Source organism: Solanum pennellii, chromosome 1, assembly GCF_001406875.1.
Source record: "Solanum pennellii chromosome 1, SPENNV200".
NCBI lineage: Eukaryota > Viridiplantae > Streptophyta > Magnoliopsida > Solanales > Solanaceae > Solanum > Solanum pennellii.
Window position 1 is genome coordinate 12,577,924 of NC_028637.1, and position 18,064 is coordinate 12,595,987.

Genomic DNA, 18,064 nt, shown 5'->3' on the forward strand with positions numbered 1-18,064 from the left:
TATATATACATATATATATATATATATACATATATATATATATATAGTTTTAGCCGAATCACAGATTAAACTCAATTTCCCTAACTTCTTAATTTTCTTTGGCAAAATGTGCAATTTCATTAAGTCATTTTCCAAATTCATGTATGGACATCTCTTGCCCATTATCTTGGATCAGTCTTTCAAAGAAAATTGGGTCCAAAACGAATTTCCCTGAACCCACTTTTCAATCTGCACAACAAGCCCAACTCTAAGACCAATTCTAAAGGCAATAGCCATATCCTATGACCGAGTCAATTCCCTAAATGGTCAACCAAGTTGAGCGAATTGTCTTTTAAATATCATTTATGTTTCATTTAGGATCAAAATATCACTCAACTATCAGTATTTTTCTTCAAATATACTTGCACTTCAAAAACATCACTCTCTAAGTTGGCATGACATGTCATTAAAATATTTTTTAATAATAGATTAATTTAATTCATTAAACTCATTTAACTAAAATAATGATCATATCATTTTTAATTTTTTTAATTAATTTAATAAGAATAATTTTTTATGCGTAAAATCTTTTATCATAATTAAGCATTTTATTTTTTTATGTTATGCAAAAAACGTTTTTAAAACGTACTATAATCTCATCAATTTTGAATACTTATAAACACATACAATAAAAAAAATATTGATTTACAAATCACTCATGAACGTTAATTTACTTTACTTAATCATTTATAACAAATCAATAATATTAAAGGTCGATTAATTATTAAAAGAATAATTATTTGGGTGCTTTGAAATCCTTATATACTTACAATATCGTTTTTAAAAAGAAAATAATAAGTGAATAATACTCATTTTACACTCAAGAAATGTTAAGGTGATTCTCTAATTCGAAGTTCAAAGAAGTTCACTACTTTGATTCTGCCTGAGAATTTTCGGCTTACTGTTCGTATTGAGATTTTGAGGTGTGAAAATCGCTGTTCTCAACTCATTTGTCAAGGTAACACTCTTTCCTTTACAATACTCATTTCGCCTTTGCTTTTTGATAGGGCATTATTCATTGTAGTATGTTTTTGCCCTTTGAGTTCTCAATGTCTTAATTAGAGACCTCTTACATCGTCGTTTTAGTTGACTTAAATTTAAGCTCTAAGTTTTTGGCTATATAATTCTTCGATTGTAAATCGTTATACTCATTTTAAATCGATCCGTATATAGCTCAATTATCTTACTCCATGTCTTNACTCTTTTCGCCTTTGCTTTTTGATAGGGCATTATTCATTGTAGTATGTTTCTGCCCTTCGAGTTCTCAGTGTCTTAATTTGAGACGACCCCTTACATCGTTGTTTTAGTTGACTTAAATTTAAGCTCTAAGCTTTTGCTATAAAATTCTTTGATTGTAAATCGTCTTACCCATTTTGAATTGATCTGTATATAGCTAAATTGTATTACTTCATGTCTTTTTTTGTATTCATTGTTCTTTGTGTGAGTTCTCTTCAAGATCATTTGGTCTCCAGTACCTAAGCGTTTTCCCCCCTGTATATTCAAATACTTCTTGTGTATTATTTCTACTTTTGAAAGTTAATCTGCTTTTCATGTTTAGACATAGCATCAGGGCCGACTCTATGCACTAAAAAATAAGGCCTTTGTCTTAGGCCTCAAATTTTTGTCAAAAATAAATTATGTGTTAATATTTTTATAGAAAAATTAATTATTTATGATAAAAAGTATAATATTTTAAAAAGATAAATGATTTTATCCATTTAACATCTTTTTTACTTTGTTAAAAATGAGAATTGACAGTGAAAAATGTTACAAAGTGAATTACAAATTCTTTTTTATTTTATTTTTAGATTTTAATTTCAAGCATTACTCTAAGTATATAAGGTATACCAAGTCATCAACTTTTTGAGTCAAATTCTGGTTCTAACTCGTATCTTTATTTAATATTACATATTTATCAACTTATTACTTGTATCATTATATTAACAATACAAATAATAATTGTTTCACTTAAAGATGTTTTTCAATGATGAGTTGATAAAATCTTAAATGAAACGAAAAATAATATTAAGTACTAATAATTTTCATCTTAATAGGGTAATTTTTTAAATAAATACGTATATGAATTATATTTATATTTTAGACCGCGAATTGAAATTTTGCATTAGGCCCCCAATTACGTTGAGCCTCCCATGCATATCATGATTAGTTGAACTAGTTAATAGAAAGGTTTGAAGGTGAACCAATGTTCTCACTATAATATGATATAAAAATAACACCCTATACACATTTAAGACTCTAGATATCGAGTTATAAACATACTTTTTATAAATAATTACTTATAGCTGATTATTTTTGAGTTATAGCATATCAATTAAAAATATATTCAATTAAAAATAAATTATAAGCTAATTTAAATACTAAGTAATATTTTTATTATTTTTACAGTTACCTTTTTTAAACAAACTCTTTAATTTTTAAACAGATTATAACTTTAATAGTTTACAGTTACCTTTTTTAAAATAAATACTAAATTAATATTAATAGTACAGTTACCTTTTTGAAAAAAAAATTAAATTTTAGAGATTTGATTTTATCACCTTCCTACTTTACCGTTATCCAATACTAACTCACCCCCATCACAGCCTGTAAACGATCAATAGCAGTTCTTCCCCAACATGCCTCACTCATCACCTCACCTATCAAACCTCACACCTCACGCCTCACAGCTTATACACGGTCAGAGCACTTTCTTTTCCAACATCCAAAATTCAAGATTCACAATTACTCTTCCATAACACGATTCAACAATATACAAAATCAAAGAATGAAGTGGGCGCAATAAGTAACAGTGAAGTTATGGGTCCAGTTGCTAGCAAGTATGGTGGATGTCGCACACCAAAAGAACAAGTTCTCAACACCACTAATTATCCTACTCCAAGACCACGGAAAAGAAATTATAAAAATTCATTGCACCCTTTACATTTTTTTGGACTACATGTTTTTTTAACTATTGAACAATTTATGTTTTTTTCCAGTTTTTTCTTCTTAACATGAATTACAGATTGGTTTATATAATTATCAATATTACCCTTACTTTGGATGAACTATATATGAAGTTTGGTTACTATGTTTATGAACATGACATCACACTTTTGATTTCTTATCTTTCTAGTATGACAAATATCATACATTTTTTGATCCATATATATTAACTTTGTATAAACTATCTATGAACTATGTATGCATATTGTATGAAATTTGGTTACTATGTATGAAGTTTGATTATTATGTATGAACTATCTATGAAGTTTGGTTACTATGTTTATGAACATGACATCATACTTTTGATTTCTTATCTTTCTAGTATGACAAATATCATAAACTTTTTGATCCATATATATTAACTTTTGTATAAACTATGTATGAACTTGTATGCATATTGTATGAAATATATTTTGACTTTGTATGAACTGGTTTAACAGAACATTCATGTACCAAAATATGTTAAAAATAATTTCTCCATATGTATGAATTACGTATGTCATGTGTACTTTTATATATATGGAAGAGATGTGAATTGATGTATGATTTATTGTATTTAGTATTTATATGAATTTTGTATGAATTGATTTTAAATTTGTTAGAGTTTTTTGTTCGACACATATCACAATTTATATTTATAATTGCAGGACACTTCAAATATACATATTTCATATCACTGTAATACAATGGGTTCAATGATTTTAATGAATGGGGATTCATTGTACCTGTAGATATGTCTTAAATAGTTGATCCATATAGTATGAATTTTGTATGCACTATGTACTATGTATGAAATTTGAATAATACTTGTATACCGTGGTTCACCTTGATATAAAGTGTGTTAAATGTTATTCATAGTTGGACAATTTTCACAAACCAGAATTTATCAATGTTAATGATACCAAATGCATTCCATACAATAAAATTTGTGTCTAATGAATAAAACAACATAAAAAGATGTGTAACAAGAAGTAAAAACAACAATATTTTTTTTGCACATGATAATTTGAGCATGTCTTTCTGTTGTGTCCAACTTGACGATATTCACTGCAAGTAATTTTTGACCTTTTGAACTTCACATCACCAAACCTCTTCCAGTTTTAATCTTCCCGCTAATCTACCTGGATCAGGTGACATCAATTTAGACTCTAAAATATAACTTGGTATATCCCATGTACTTTCATCAACCTCTACCATATCGAAATTACCCTTGAAAATATACTTCATACAAAAAAATTACAAATTTCATGCACACTTAATATAAATTGACAGAAAATAAATTGCGATCACAATAAAATAAGTAGAAGCATAACTTTATTGATTAAGATAACGGATACAATTCTATAGATTTCTTGATTCTACTCTCCTAAGATTTATCTAGGTTTGAGGGCCGTTAGAGGCATATTTCTCGAACTATGATGATTTAGATTTGACCTATGAATATTCCATGAATTTGAGAAACATTCGAGATCATGATCTTCAAAAAAATCTAAGAGTTTATTGTCACGCCTCGAGCCTACACCCTGGACGTGGCTGGCAGTCGAAGACCATTGTTGAACCCTAAACAAACGAACCTTGGTCTAACTTACTTAACTCAGTGGAAAACTCTAATAATTATTACAATGATGAAATGCAATGCACTTAAATAAATTAATAATGAAACTTGGAATGTTAAAAGAATCAAATATTCAACTTGGCCAAAATGACAACTCAAGTCTTTAACATATAAATGATAATGTAAAGACTACTGAACTACTAACTGTCTATCTACGAAGCCTCTAGTTTAAAGTGGGCTGTTTGGACAATATCCCTAACCATCCTAATACTGAAAGCAAAATAAAAGGAGTCCTCCGGAGAGCAAAGAAGAGTCCTCAAGCTGGATTAACGAGGCGTTGGATGCTGATCCTGGTTACATGCGTCTGCATCATAAGACGATGCAAACTAATTGGCATCAGTACATTGAATGTACGAGTATGCGAGTTGAAATACTAACAAACATAGGCTTGACAGAGGTTCTGAAAGAAACACTTATCTAGCTCTTCTTAACTCATGAATACTGAACTGAACTAGACTCATTTCATTATAAAGCCGTTTAAAGCAGACGCAATACAAAGAAAAACATATTTCAATAAATGATGACATCTCTGTGTATATAAAAAAATACAACATGACTCTGAATGTTGACACCTAATTTTGACCTAACATTTTCATAATTCGTAACTTTTAAATTTTGTTTATTTAATAGCTCAAAATGATTTTTTAATAATTTTGAATAAGTTTATCAATAACTATCTTTATTTATCAAAATTTAGGATATTTTATTAGTTAAATTTTAAAATTGTATTTTTTACACGTCATTAGTTACATTCATTATATTTTTTTAATATTTATTTATTTGTTACATTTATTAATATTTATATTGATATTTATCACAGTCTAAAAACTTTATTCAAATAAGAAAATAATTTTTGAATTCTATTCATATAATTTTAGATCACAATGCTAAGCCACCATTTGGACCTATTTCATAATTGTTTTTCTATTTAAGTTATTAATTAGGTCAAAATGAGGGCGCGAATAGGTTTTTTTAGGGGATAATTTTCAGATTTCTTAGTTTTAGGGAATTCTTTGAACTTCCATATTTTGTCGGCGAAAGCTCTACCGGAATCCAGCAAACGACCACCCAAATACCCCCTCATTTTTCATTATTTTTAATGCTACAACCATCTACTTCACTCTTCTTTATTCCAACCAAAGCCACCTACAAAACGCCACCCAAACAACCATCTTCGCACTCCATTTTTACCGATCAAGTCAAAACCCAAACCCCAATCACTTTTCCGACAAACAGCCACCAAAACCCCTTCCTTTTAATCCTTTTCCCGGTGAAAGAGTCACCGGAAACAACCCCAAGATTGAACTGAAATAGCCCGCAACAACCAGCAGTCACCACTCCAAAAAACCCCTCCCCCCTTTCGCTTTCTTTCTTTTCAGGCAACAATCAGACCGCATTGTTCACTCTCCATTATTTTCGGCGAAACAACCGCCATAAAATGTCATTTTCGTGGAGGAGCTTCAAACTCCGATGAACCGAAGCAAAAAACCGAACCCAACACTGCCTCTCTTTTCTTTTCACGATTATTCTTGCTTTTATGTTGTAGATTCTTTAGCGATATTCGGCGACATGGATCTCCACCATTCCAGGAACTACGACAATTTCGCAGACCCAATAAACCCACGAGAGGAGGCCTTCACGATGCTACTGTTTGGTAACTCTACTTATGTCTATTTCATTTTATTTTTTGGGGTAATATTTTGTCTCTGTTTGTGAATGTTGAGTTGAATTTGATTATTTTGTTTATTTTATGGCCACTATTGGTCACTCTTTTTATTTGCAAATGTTGGTAAAAATGTAGGTTTAACCCTTTGATTTTATTCTATTTTTTATTAATATTTATGAGTGATATACTTTTTAAATGGTTGCTGCTATTCTTTTGATGCATTTATTAAGTTTGTTAATTTATTTATTTCCCATAGTTCACATATGTACAGAAATCTTGTAGCTATGTTATCACTATCTAATTATTATTGTTTTGTTAAAATATTGATTATTTGGTGGTTGTTATTTGCATTATTATTATTTGGATATGTTGTTATAATTTGATGGTTGTATATTGCTTATTATATTGTCCTTTAGTTAGTTTGGTATAATACTGTGCTAGAAAAATATTCAGATGACCAATGAGAAAATTTCTTCGTCGGTTTTGGAGGTTTTTCCACTTTAAAAAACGGAAATTTAATTTAAGTTTATATTATATTTATCAAATTTGGCCAATGAGAAAATCTCTTCATCGGTTTTGGAGACATTCCCATTTTAAAAGACGAAAATTTAGTTTAAGTTTATATACCTTATTTATTTAAATTGGCCAATGCAAAAATCTCTCCGTCGATTTTGGAGGCATCCACATTGTAAAAGACGAAAAATTTAGTTAAGATTTTTATTATATACTTGTTTAATTTGGCCACTGAAAAAATCTCTCCGACGATTTTGTAAGCCTCCACATTGTAAAAGATGAAAATTTAGTTTAAGTTTATATTTCTTATTTATTTAAATTGGCCAATGAAAAAATCTCTCTTTTGGAGTCCTCCACATTGTAAAAGAGGGAAAATTTAGTTAAGTTTATATTATATACTTGTTAAATTTGGCCGATAAAAAAATCTCTACGTTGGTTTTGGAGGCCTTCACATTGTAAAAGACGAAAATTTAGTTTAAGTTTATACATCTTATTTATTTAAATTGGCCGATAAAGAAATTACCGGAATTTCCAAGACCTCCCATTCAATAAAATGAATTTTTATTTTGAAGTTATTATTTATTTTATTTATTTTTATTCATACTTATTTAGTACTAACACTTTTACTAAGTGTCTTTACATGTACACGGAGCCGCTTTCCAATAAAGTTATTCGATATATATTCATTATGTATTATTTTGTATATATTGACGATAGACAAATTAGGCTGTTGCTTATTATTATTTTATTTTAATATATGTGTATATTGCATGTCTAATATACTTGTTTATAGTTTTATTTTCTCCTCAATTTGAAAAAATAATTTTAGTCGGGACCCACATTTGTGGATTTCAAAGGGTGCTTAACACCTTCCCTTCGGGATCACTTGAACCCCTTACCTAGAACTAATGATTTCGTAGATCACTTAATGATTTTCTAGTTTTTTCCTAAAATTAGGTGGGGACTTCTTTAAAATTTGTTTATTATTAAAGATCTTTCAAAATTAACTTAATTGATTTTTTGAGTCACCACGATGTTTCGCCCTATTTGAATAAAGTAGGGATGTAAACACTGAATGTATGTAAAGTACAATAACGTGATGTATATCAAAATACAATAACTTCTGTGGGAGATTTTCTAGCCGACAACCATCACTATGAGCTTAACTGATGGTACAATGTTCTACCTCACGTTGCCAAGGACTTTTCTATAGCTTGCCATCGATATAGAACCTCAACTAACTAAGAGGATCCACTAGTCTATGCTAAAAATAACTAAGGAATCATCTAAAAAATATGATCCTTTCTCTGTCCATGATGACAATATGGTTTATGGTATCTTGAGTTATTATAAACTCGCGTTCACATATCAATGCTCAATACTACCTCCAAAATATACTTAGCTCATATATATTTAAAATAACTTCTTCTCTGCTTTGAGATAATTGCTCAAACTTAACTTAAAAATTCTCTTGAAATTCATAGTTTCCTCTATACTGAAAAACTAGCTCAATGACACTCTTTTAGAAATCTCAGTTTCCATTCTTGTTTAAATATGAAAATATTTACAAACTTCTTAGGAAATACTTAGTTCCCTTATAAAATTTTGAAAAATGAACTCAACTCTTTACTTAACTTGAAACTGGAGTCTTTAAAATAAAGTTAAAACATTGTCAAAGACTCTTGAGAACTTTATAAACTTTACTTTGACTTGCTTTTTAACTTCTGTACTTGACTCTTAACTTCTCTTGACTTTGATCCTAACTTTTCTTGAATTAGATTATGGATACGAGGTTCATGATCTCATGTTTATTCATGATGTCTAGATGTACCTTAGAGTGTTGGAATCAACTAAAAACATAGGTACATCACCACGGATAATAGTATCCTCAACATATAATATTTTTAACTCGAAAATACACCCGAAAACATGAATCAAATTATGAAGAAACTACAACACAACCATCAAGTACTCAATGAAATTTTCAACAATGTTCTTCAAGAATTCACTTTCTTAACATTCAAAGACTTGCAATTCTCTAAATTGAAGCATGATTGGCGCGTGGGTGAACTAACCCAAAGCTATGTGATATCACTTACCTATTTAGGGATCACCCCCGATGAATTTTACATGCAAAGATTGAATGTTCTTGGAAATTTCTTGATTTCTCCTCTTTTCTCCTTTCTCCAAGACCTACCGTGAATTCTAAATCTTTCTAGACTGAACAAAATATTGTTTTACCTCAATTAATTCCTAAAAATGAATTAATATAATTAGGTAATGAAAACACGAATTTGTCCTTCCCAAATTCGGATTGGACTTTCTTTATCCAACAACCCAATTTCTGAAAGACATAACTCGCTTATACAAACACTGAATCATGCAACTTGGCAGAATTGGAAAGATTATTCCCAGGTCTTTCCAACCATATCTGGAAAATACCTTGTTGACACTAAATTTTGACTCTTAATTCTCGAGCTTCCCAAATTCCAAACGATTAGAAATAATTAGTTTTTATAAAATACAAAATATTTTTAAAGTTACTTTAATTAATGTTATCATTTTTATAATTTTTAAGTAATATATGTGTTTTATATAGTTTTCTAGATAATTAATATATTTTATAAACATTTCAAAAATTGTTTGAAAAATATTTTATTTTATTTAAATATCTTGCTAATTAGTTTAGTTACATAGTAGTTTATATTTTGAATCAACTAATTTATAATTAAGTCGTTTATTTTATTCTGGAAGCGCATTAATCAACTAATTAAATTGTCTTATATAAATTTTAGTCAAATTCTTTAAATTAATCTCAATTTGGCTAACTTTTTGATTCTCCTTGATTATAATTGCAATTCAAGTGGCTAGTGTTGGGACATATTCAATTCAATTAGCCTACTCCCATTTCCTTTTCACTGAACACCAGTAGACCATCTTTTTCAAAATCCAAAATACCCAGCCCGTTCTCTTTGACCCAACCCGGAAACCATCAATAAAGAAATCAAGAGACTTCTCCAAACGATCCCAACAAACAAAGTTAACATTCCAAAGTTCAAAGCTAATTACACGACGATGTCACGACGCTCTTCACGCTTAAAAGAAGTAACGCGTGAATGAACCCAAACGTGCCTCACGCCCATCACGCGATGGCGAGTTCACAGAGAAGACACGTCGATAGACGGAAAGCGAGCCAACATCTCGTTCCTCTATCTCATCCTGCTCTTGTATAGTGATTTTGGTAGGGGCAGACCTGCGACCTTTTCCTTATGGTTGTGAGATGAAGCCACGTCATTACAGCAAAGATGTTGGGATTGATCCAGCCGTCCATATCCTTTCCTGTTTTGGAATGGTTTTGTTAAAGTGAGTTCATCCACTACCAGTCAACGGATCAGTTCCCTTGACACACTCGAAATAAGAACGAAAAGTAAGTAACAATAGAAAACAACACAAGCAGTTTACATGGAAACCTCCTAGCTCAAGGGAGTAAAACCACGACTTGTCACACAGGATTTTCAACAGTTTTCACTAATCTTCACAATCAAAAGTGAAACTCGATTACAGCAACGTGAAAAAAAGCTATTAATCTCACAACCATGCAATAACTATATTGCTTGAAGAGGCTAAACAGATTTAACTCTGCCCACTAAGCTATCACCACTAGACAACTTAGGATTCAACTAAGCAACACACATGTTGCCTACTAAATCACCACGCTCCGGATGACATATGATTTGACTAAGCAACAGACAAGGTTGCTTACTAAATCAGCTCGACTCAACTAACTTAGACTTTTCAACACACCAAAAGATCTGAGTCCTTTATATATCTAGGAACAAATTCACAATATATGTTCAAAAGAAATACTCCTAAGACAACTAAGCTTCCAGCTCTTTCTGATTTGAGTTGATCTTTGGAATGCTTCTTCACTTCTTTTGCTCAGCCTTTGCAAGAATTCTTGAGATGTTTTTCAAGTTGCAAAAATTGAAGTTATGGCTATTGGACATAATACTCATCTCGAATTCGTTTCCCATGAGAGTAGCAAATTCTTCACACAGATGTTCAGAGGTTTCTCCAAAAATGATATCATCCACATACACCTGAATGATGAGCAGTTCCTGATCTCTTTTCATCAAAAACAATGTCTTATCAATTTTCACCCTCCTTAAGCCATTCTTCAAAAAAAAAATTGACAACCTCTCACACCAGGATCTAGGTTCCTACTTCAACTCATACACAACCTTGTTGAGTTCGAACACATGATTTTGCAAATTTGCATCCTCAAATCCAGGTGGCTGTTTAACATATACTTCTTCCTTTAGATCACCATTCAGAAAGACACTTTTAATTTCCATCTAGAACAATTTGAACCCCATGAAAGGTGCAAATGCTATGAGGATTCTGATAGCCTTCATTCTAGCAACAGGAGCAAAATTCTCGTCACAGTGTATACCTTCTTCCTGATTATACCCTTGAACTACCAGTCTGGATTTGTTTCTAGTGATAGCCCCACTTTCATCCAGCTTATTTCTGAACACCATTTGGTCCCAATAATGGTTCCATTAGCAGGTCTTGGGACCATGTACTACACATTGCTTCACTTAAATTAATGCAATTCATCTTGCATAGAGATTACCCAATCAACATCTATCAGGGCTTCTTTCACATTTTTAGGCTCCATAGTAGAGATGAATGCTGAGAATGCGACCAAATTCCTTGTTTTTGACCTGGTTTGTATCCTAGAATTTAGAGGAGAGATGAGATTTTCAAGGGGGTGAGATGAACTATGCATTCATACAGATCTACAGCCCAGAGACTGTGGTTGATCCATCTGTTCTTCTTCATCTTCAGAATCATCATCTGCAGCAGGAGGATGAGTTTCCTCTTGGCTTGTATCATTAAAAGGATTAGGTCTCATAGTAGGCTGATCGTCCTCTTTCAGCTCCTCAGATGGACTAAGATTAATAACATCGAATTCTAGATTCACCTCAGCTTCATTCCTACTCGCTTCATAAATCTGGAATTTGAATAGCTCTAGCAAATTATCATCGTCATTCATATCAGCAGTCTCTAACTTTGACTTGAGAAACATAGTCCACGTGAATCTTGAGTAGTCATCCACAACCACCAAGATGAACTTCTTCCCGCTTCGACTCTGTATCTTCACTGGTCCACACAAGTACATATGTATTAACTCAAGAATCCTTGAAGAACTGACCTCCTTCTTTGATTTAAATAAAGATCTAGTTTTTTTTCTTTTGACACATGCATCACACTTTACTGTCATTGGATTTCAGCTTTGGCAGACAACGGACCAGGTCCCTAGGAACCAATTTTTTTCAGTAGAGAAGATTTCACATGACCTAGTCTCTTGTGACACAAGTCAGCACTTTCACTTTGAATACTTAGGCATGTTAGATCGTCTCCATGAGTTGTTTCTAGTTCTTCCACATACATGTTTTTCCTTTTTCTGGCCATCAAAATCACCCTTTTTGTGGACAAACAGGTAATAAGTCATTTGTCTGACAAAAACTTGACTTCATTTCCCTTATCATAGATCTGGGAGACAATAAGAATATTGTGCTTTAACACACTTACATAGTACACATTTTCAATGGAATCTTCAAGAGATTTGCCAACTTTTCCAACACCAAGAATATACCCGTTTTTTCCATTGCCAAAATAGACACCTCCTCCTTGAAGTTTCTGAGTGAAAGGAAGTTTTTGGTATTTCCAATCATGTGCTTTGAGCAACACTGTCCATGTACCAACACGTGTTGCTGCTTCTTTCACTCATATGCAACAACATTAGTTGTTAGATTTGGGAATCCACTTCAATCTAGTTCCCAATAAGCTGACAAAGGTTTAATGAGAGTGTTTTTTGCCCAGTGTGGCAAATTTGTCTTCTTCAAGTTGGATCCCCTATGAACTGGAGCAGGTCCTCTATTTTTAGTAGTTTTTTGTCTAGGCTTTTTGCCAGTAGGACCTGGTCCTCTTAGCTAAGTACTTTTCTACTTAGAATAGACATATGATTTTTCTTGTGAAGCTTTCCAGGAATCACAATCTCCTTTCAAATGGCCGTTTCGACCATAGTGAAGACAATTAAATTGTCTGAGATAAATACATATTTGCTGTGGGGGATTATAAGGAGGAGTAATGTTCAGAATTCCTAACCCCCTTTTGTTATAGTTGCTTTGACTTGTAACACTAGATAGCAATTTTGTGGAGCTAGTCCATTTTAAGGATAGTTAAAGTTCCTCCTTAAGATGGATCAGGTCCCTCTCCATCTGATCATTTCTTTCCAGGGCTAAGGCAAGTCTGGTTTCAGCCGTGTTTTAATTGTTTTCTAACTCTGCCTGCAAATTAGTAGCTTTCCCCTTCCTTTTACCAGATTTCTCAACATAAAATCCTGATGTTCCTTAAGTTCCAGTATATCAGATTCTAGAACCATCACTTGTTCCTCAAGAACAGACTCTGAACTACCATCACTTCCCTTTCTTCCTTTAAAACATCAAGACTACTGTTCATAGAGCACTATTCAATAGTTAACTCTATAACAGAGTTGATCAAGACATTTGTTAACCTTCTGAATGTTTTAATAGTGTACATATTTAAGTTTTGCTTAAAGTCAAAAAGAGTTACCTTATCTTCATGATCGTCCTCATCTGACTTAGCCATAAAAGCAAACATCCCATTGAATACGTTAGCCTCGTCTTGAATCACCAACATTGATGTATCTTCGGGACAATCTGAATCTCCTGACTCGCTTGAAGAGTCTTCCCATGTAGCAAGAGATTTTTTCACTACGTAGTCAACTACAACTTTTCTGGAACTTTTGTTAGGTACCAGGTCGCTTCGTTTGTCCTTTTCACCTCCTGACCTTTGATACTCCTTATTTCAGCTTTGAGCATCGGACATTCTCTTATAAAGTACCCAAACTTTCCACATTTGTGACAGGAGTCACTAGCAGTTGCAGCTCGAGCAGGGTTCCCTTCTTTTCTAAACCCTCTGTTTTTCCTTATGATCTTCTGAAATCTCTTGGTAAGATAGGTCATATCATCTTCTTCACTAGACGCTTCTCCAGGATTAAATTTAAGTACTAGAGACTTGTCTTTCTTGGCCTCCTTTGAGAGGTCTTGACTTCTATTCATTTCATGTTTCTTGAGATTTCCAATAAGAGCATCCATCGTCAGAACTTTCAGATCCTTGGCTTCAGCGACAACATCTACTTTGCTTTCCAATGACTTAGAAATAATTCGAAGAACTTTTCTAACTTGCTTTCTAGTACTGATTGGCTCTCCAAGACTTCGTAGCTCATTTGTTATGATGGAAAGTTTTAGTATACATGTCATGAATAGTTTCCCTTCCTTCATTCTGAAATTTTCATATTTGAGAAGTGAGCATGTCCACCTTTGATTCCTTCACCTGCTCAGTATTTTCATGTGAATTCCTAAGACAATCCCAGATCTCCTTTGCTGATTCATCGACAGATATTCTTCAGCACCTATACCACAAACAACAGCTTCTTAGCCTTGTAGCATTTCTCAATCTTCTTTCTTTTCGCTTCGCTATATTGTTGACGAGTCTTTGGAAAAACTCTAGTTATCTTACCGTCCTTTACTTCAGAAGTTGGAATAAAAGGCTCATCCAATATAATGTCCCATAACTCACTATCCTCAACCATTATATAATCATGCATTCTTGTTTTCCACTAGCTATAGAACTTGCCATTGAAAAGCGGCGTTCGAGTTGAGGATTGCCCGTCTTCTAGGTTAAGTGGAGCAACTATTCTGATGCAGGAACCACTCTCTTGGTGTTAACCAGCTAGAGAGTACCTGCTCTGATACCAATTGTTAGAATGCGTTTGTCCACTACGAGTCAACGGACCAGTTCCCTTGACACAGTCGAAGTAAGAACGAAGAGTAAGTAACAACAGAAAAAAACACAGACAATTTATGTGGAAACCTTCTTGCTCAAAGGAGTAAAATCAATACCTGTCACACAGGATTTTCAACCGTTTTCACTAATCTTCACAAGCAAAAGTAAAACCCGATTACAGCAACGTGACCAAAAGCTATTAATCTCACAACCAAGCAATAACTATATTGCTTGAAGAGCCTAAGCAGATTTAACTCTGCCCACTAAGCTATCACCACTAGACAACATAGGATTACACTAAGCAACACGCAGGTTGCCTACTAAATCACCACGCTCCGGATGATATACGATTTGACTAAGCAATACACAAGGTTGCCCACTAAATCAGTTGGACTCAACTAACTTAGACTTTTCAACACACCAAAAGATCTGAGTCTCTTATATTTAGGAACAGTTTCACAATATACGTTTAAAAGATATACTCTTAAGACAACTAAGCTTTCAACTCTTTCTGATTTGAGTTGATCTTTGGAATGCTTCTTCACTTCTTTTGCTCAGCCTTTGGAAGAGTTCTTGAGATGTTTTTCAAGTTAAAAAATTGAAGTTATGACTATTGGACATAATATTTATGTAGAATAATAACAACCTTCGAAGGTACGCCATTGGCCAAGGCTTTTGCCGCGTCTGCCACTTCTGTGTCACGACCCAAAACCGAGCCGCGACTGGCACCCACACTTACCCTCCTATGTGAGCGAACCAACCAATCTAAACCCTAACATTTCAATTTAGTATCAACAGAAAATAATGCGGAAGACTTAAACTCATTAATAATAACCAATTCAATAACTTCTAAAATTCAACATCTATTATTCCCCAAAATCTGGAAGTCATCACCACAAGAACATCTATGATCAAATTACTAAACTAAGAGTATTCTAAGAAGCTAAAATAAACAAAAGCTAGTCCATGCCGGAACTTCAAGGCATCAAGACATGAGGAAGAAGATCCAGTCCAAGCTAGAAGCATTAGCTCACCCTGAAATCCGGTGTAATGAAGACTGGCTAGAGTTGCGGTTGAGTTGAAGACGACGGTACGTTTGCTGCACTCCACAAATAACAAAGAAAACAAATACAAGTAGGGGTCAGTACAAAACACGGGTACTGAGTAGATATCATCGGCCAACTCAAAATAGAAAACAGTATATATCAGATAATATCATAAATCAACTACAATACTCAACGTGTAGCAACAACAAGTTCTATAATCATTAATAAACACCGCCAAGTTCACACATGAGGACTCAAGCCTCAATACCATACTCTTTTGGGAATTAGGTTCATTAGATTGAGTATATTAACATCTTTCAAGATTCTTTATCTTTATTCCTCTTGTGTCGGTACGTGACACTCCGCTCCCCTACTACTATGTGTCGGTACGTGACACTCCGATCCCCTAATTCTACGTGTCGGTTCGTGACACCCGATCCCCTAATTCTACGTGTCGGTTCGTGACACCCGATCCCCTAATTCTACGTGTCGGTTCGTGACACCCGGTCCCCCTAATTCTACGTGTCGGTTCGTGACACCCGATCCCCTAATTCTACGTGTCGGTTCGTGACACCCGGTCCCCTAAATCTACGTGTCGGTTCGTGACACCCGATCCCCTAATTCTACGTGTCGGTTCGTGACACCCGATCCCCTAATTCTACGTGTCGGTTCGTGACACCCGATCCCCTAATTCTACGTGTCGGTTCGTGACACCCGATCCCCTAATTCTACGTGTCGGTTCGTGACACCCGATCCCCTAATTCTACGTGTCGGTTCGTGACACCCGATCCCCTAATTCTACGTGTCGGTTCGTGACACCCGATCCCCTAATTCTACGTGTCGGTTCGTGACACCCGATCCCCTAATTCTACGTGTCGGTTCGTGACACCCGATCCCCTAATTCTACGTGTCGGTTCGTGACACCCGGTCCCCTAATTCTACGTGTCGGTTCGTGACACCCGGTCCCCCTAATTCTACGTGTCGGTTCGTGACACCCGCTCCCCTAATTCTACGTGTCGGTTCGTGACACCCGGTCCCCCTAATACTACGTGTCGGTTCGTGACACCCGCTCCACTAATCTCATTCTATTAATTCATCAATCCTTCTTTTATACCAAGGCATCATCAACCCCATTACTTTAGTTCATCAAGCCTTCTTTTATACCAAGGCATCATCAATCTCATTACTTTAGTTCATCAAGCCTTCTTTTATACCAAGGCATCATCAATCTCATTAACAAAGTAGATTAGGGTTTTTCAAGATTTGGGATTCAATAGCTTCATCATGCTTATTTTATCACAATTATATACAAAATCACATCATGCATACACACAATTAAGCATATAGAAGGGTTTACAATACTACCCAATACATATCATTCGCTATTAAGAGTTTACTACGAATAGCATAAACCATAACCTACCTCCACCGAAGATTCGTGATCAAGCAAGCAAATTCCCCAAAGTCTTGTTGTCCTCTTCGTTTCTCTCTCTCTCTACTCGTTCTCCCTCTCTTTCTGTTCTTTTTCTTTTTCTTATTCAAACCCTCTTTCTTTTACCCTAATTAGCATATAATTAAGTATAAAAGATGGCAATAATAACCCACTAATTAACTCAAGGTTACCTCTTTTAACCCCCAAGTAATTAGACTTATTAACATTAACCCACTAACTTTATAATTAAAGCAGGAATAGTCCAAAACGCCCCTTAAATTACTAACAGAAATCCGACCCAGCCTGGGATTACGCAGTCTGTGACGGCCCGTCGCGCCTGCGACGGTCCGTCCTGCTGCTCCGTCACAGAGTTCAGAGACTCAATTCCACTAAAGGGTCTGTGACGGTCCGTCGTGTCCACGACGGTCCATCCTGCCATGTCGTCACGAAGTTCATAGATTCGATTTCAGTACCCAAATTTCAGAATTCTAAGTGTTTTGGAACGAGACCCCCTCGACGGCCCGTCTTGCCCATAACGGTCCGTCGTGGGTTCCGTCGACTCACNGTTTCCGTCGTCTCAGCCAGTTTTTTCAGAAATAAAATCTGCAGCTCAAAACGACTAAACAGGTCATTACAAAGATACCAATTTACCCATCGTTCGTCCTCGAACGATCACAAGGAGAAAAGCAAGGGCGAAAAGGAGTACCTGAATCTGTAAACAAGTGTGGGTATCTTTCTTGCATATCAGCCTCCTTCTCCCAAGTGGCCTCTTCAACTGGTCGATTCTTCCATTGGACCTTGATGGATGCAATCTCCTTTGACCTCAACTTGCGAATTTCTCTATCTAGAATGGCAACAGGCTCCTTTTCATA

The 18,064-nt window shown here is 34.3% G+C and overlaps 1 protein-coding gene and 1 pseudogene across 1 annotated transcript; both read right to left on the reverse strand.

Moving 5' to 3' along the window:
• LOC107017674 overlaps window positions 1–6,054 on the reverse strand; it is a 14,042-nt pseudogene extending 7,988 nt beyond the window's left edge.
• A 6,296-nt stretch (window positions 6,055–12,350) lies between these two features.
• On the reverse strand, window positions 12,351–14,520 carry LOC107017680. The gene is made up of 5 exons (XM_015217899.1): window positions 14,448–14,520; window positions 14,262–14,340; window positions 13,717–14,210; window positions 13,479–13,612; window positions 12,351–12,542 (listed from the first exon to the last, which is right to left on the reverse strand). Exons 1-5 carry the CDS (start codon window positions 14,518–14,520, stop codon window positions 12,351–12,353), a joined length of 972 nt encoding a protein of 323 aa, XP_015073385.1.
• Between the last annotated feature and the right edge of the window lie 3,544 nt (window positions 14,521–18,064).